The following is a 3,357-nucleotide window of genomic DNA, read 5'->3' as shown; positions in this document are numbered from 1 at the left end:
TATTTGATTTAGTAAATATATTTTATTTTTTTATAATTAGACTTTAAAATTTAAATCATATATATGAGGGAAATTTTGTTATTATGTGTTTAAATTAAAATATTTTTTTTGAACTTTATTTAATTTTCTTTAAAAAAAATTCAAAATCGGGTTAATCAGATTGATCAGGTTGATTTGGGTTCGAGTTCGAATTGAACGATTTTTGAATAATATTATTAGTCAATCCGATGTAACTCACTCAAACCAGTTAAATTGACAAAGAAAAGATTATTATTGCCATTTCATTAATATGCCTTTCATGTCACTATTCTAACGTTTGAAATTCACTCTTATTTGTTGCGAAACTGGACTTGGTCACGTTTCCCCTAAAAAAGTATAGTGTTCTTTCCAAATGTGAATGCCACGTCGGCATCACTATGTATCACAATAATTATTATATGACAGATCTTCTATTAAATTTTTTAAAAAATATAACTGTTAAAAATATTATTTTTATGATAATTAAAGATCAAGTCGATTTATTTTACAATAATATCTCTTTAATAACTAAAAATTTTGAGTAAAACAATCTACAATCTCAAATTGAAAGTTGAAAATGTGCCTGAATCGCATTGTTGTGCTCATCTTATTACATTAAATGAAAGAAAAAAAAACCAAAACTTACGGTATAAAATCAATGATTTTTTTTAAAAATCTCACATTTTTAATTATTATAACTAATATTTCACAAAAAACTTATGATACAGTCTCACGAGTCAATTTTATAATTTTGAGAAACATATATCTTATTATTGTCATATATGAAAAAAAAATATATTAATTTTTATGTAGAAAATATTATTTATTATTGTAAAATCTTTTGAATTTCACAATAGAGGTGAGTATAATATTCTTCTGGGAAAAACTAGATATCTTATTGCTAGAAATGTGTATAAATAAACAACTTTCACTCACTCTCCATTTATGGAGATAATACAAAAAATATATATTCTTAAGCATATATAAATAATTATAATACTCAAATTAGTATAAACTAAATATATCACACAAACTTTAACGGGGAAATGCAAAAGAAATTGCCGCCCATCATCAATGGAGTGGTGGACGATTAATCATAAAGCCAAAATTGCAAACTCGCCAACGTCTTGAAAATAATCATCCACGTCGAGTGAACTGAAATCTTGAAACGAATCGTTCAACCCTCCAAAATTTGCTTCCAAAGTCATCAAATCACCGAGGAATTCTTGTGATTTATCAAACAATGAATGATCCTGAGGTTCCAAGTTGAAGAAATCTTCTAAAAATGAACTGTCCACAGGCAAAAGGGCATCGCACCAGTAATCTGCAGGTGCCGTACTTGCTTCCACTTTGCACTCTGAAGCTTGCTTCAAATGTCGGATCGAATCATCCGGTGACTGTGAATCCATGGAGTTAGTGGTTTCATTATCTTCACTCAAGCTTCTGAATCGGAGAACAGATGTTGGTGATGAGAGAATTTGCGACTCATCGATGGAGTCGTAGCCGGATACCGACGGCACATCGATCTCCGGCGAAGAATCCGGCGGTGGAGTGGAGAAGTTGGTCAAAGCATCCGGTCCCCTCAGTTTTATCGCGGCGTTATCATAAACCATCGCTGCTTCTTCCGCCGTGTCATAGGTACCCAGCCAAAGCCTAACCTTTCTGGAAGGGTCCCTTATCTCCGCCGCCCATTTGCCCCACGGCCGCTGCCTGACGCCACGGAACTTCCTGGGCCCGCCTTCTGCGACCGCGGGAACATCTTTCGTCTTCACCGGCTTGGGCTTCTGCTGAGCAATCTGTACACTTTTCCTCCTTCCATTTGTACAATTACCATCAACTTCCGGAACAATTCTGATCTCACTTACGTATGTCTTCACACGTTTTCTTCGAAAGAGCTCAACTTCATCATCGGAGGAATCGGTGGCATCTGGGTCAGTGACCGATACTCGCACAGTTCTTGGAGCATGGAAACTCTTCTTCTCCTGCAATTTATGAATCTGCTTCTGCTCCGAAGGTGGTTTAATGAACTTCTTGGTGACATTCTTGTGCTCAGTGTGCTTCAATGGCCGCAACAAGCGCTGATCCATTGCCTCAATAACTACGCCTCAGATTTCTTCAGAGATCGCAATTCAAAAACGTCGAGATACGAGAATTTATGGCTAAATCTTGGGGGAGATTTAAAGAAGAAAAGTGTACCGTTTGTGTGATTCTGAGCAAAAAGGAAAGTGAACAAGTAAACAATCCAAAGAATCCTAGTCGTATTTTCTTGTAAAAATTGGCTACAGATTACATGTTTTCAGCAGAGAGAATTTTTGGCAGTGGAAAGGGGCAGAGTTTGTTAAGCACACTGGGAATCGCAGTCTTATAGGGTCGCCAAATCAGTTGGTCAACATAAATATTACCTTTTATGTCGAGGAAAGATATACATGAAACAAAGTTGTATGGTAATAAATAAATTACCATATCGAGGAAGTTTTTGCCTTCTAAAAAAACAGCCTCTTAACAAGATTAAAATTTAATTTATTCCTATCGTAAATACATATATTTTTGATTTATTTCTAGACATTTTTATTTTTAAATACAAATTACTTTGTTTTAAGACAATACATGGAGGAAATAACTCAAAAATGGTAAAGAAAGGAGAAATAAGAAATTTCCAAAAAACTTATTATGTAGATTTAGTAGATTTTCATACTAATTTAGTCAATATCTTCTGAATTTATCTTTCATTAATTAAAAACAAATCACACGATTTGGTGGAAACATCGTTTATATTAATTATTATCATTATTATTATATATATGTGGTACTTTTGGAAAGAGGGGTGATTTTGTCCGGTAATTGTAATTTTGGTATATAATTAAATAAATATTAACTTGGATTCTACAATATCTCAGACAAGGTGGGAAAAGTCTTAGGTGGTAGGAACCGACCGTCGGCGCCATGGGCCAGGAGATTCCGGCGACGCCGCATTCTTGGTCATCGCGTGTGGGGGATTTCGACACGTGCCTTTTTGGAGCCATTTAAAAATTTGGCCCAATGAACGTGTTGTGGGCAGGGTGAGGCCCATATTCATGTAGCCTAGTTAAAATATATGTCGGTAAATGATGAATACCCAATTTGCTAGACCACTTTCAAAATTTATACTTTATTATATATTCACACGTCCTCGATTTTAACTAAGACCTATGAAAAAAAATTTTGAAAAATAAGAAAAATGCAATAATAATAATAATATATTAATTTTATTGTTATTATTATTATTTTATTTAATATGAGGTCCACATTTTTCCCAATGCGGGAGAAAGTTTTTTTTTGATACAAGTGAAAGATTTATAT

At 33.9% G+C, this 3,357-nt stretch overlaps 1 protein-coding gene across 1 annotated transcript; it reads right to left on the bottom strand.

The window, feature by feature from the left end:
- Positions 1–889: 889 nt before the first annotated feature.
- LOC140966683 (ethylene-responsive transcription factor CRF4-like) lies at positions 890–2,379 on the bottom strand. Its single transcript, XM_073426935.1, has one exon. It carries the CDS (start codon positions 2,103–2,105, stop codon positions 1,113–1,115), a length of 993 nt encoding a protein of 330 aa, XP_073283036.1. The 5' UTR covers positions 2,106–2,379; the 3' UTR covers positions 890–1,112.
- Between the last annotated feature and the right edge of the window lie 978 nt (positions 2,380–3,357).

This window comes from Primulina huaijiensis, unplaced genomic scaffold, assembly GCF_012295235.1.
Source record: "Primulina huaijiensis isolate GDHJ02 unplaced genomic scaffold, ASM1229523v2 scaffold207662, whole genome shotgun sequence".
In the NCBI taxonomy this organism is placed as follows: domain Eukaryota; kingdom Viridiplantae; phylum Streptophyta; class Magnoliopsida; order Lamiales; family Gesneriaceae; genus Primulina; species Primulina huaijiensis.
This window is presented reverse-complemented; position numbering and strand designations above follow the sequence as displayed.

Bases quoted from the DNA above. Each gene is read 5' to 3' on its own strand.
- LOC140966683 (XM_073426935.1), bottom strand. From the start codon at position 2,105: ATGGATCAGCGCTTGTTGCGGCCATTGAAGCACACTGAGCACAAGAAT.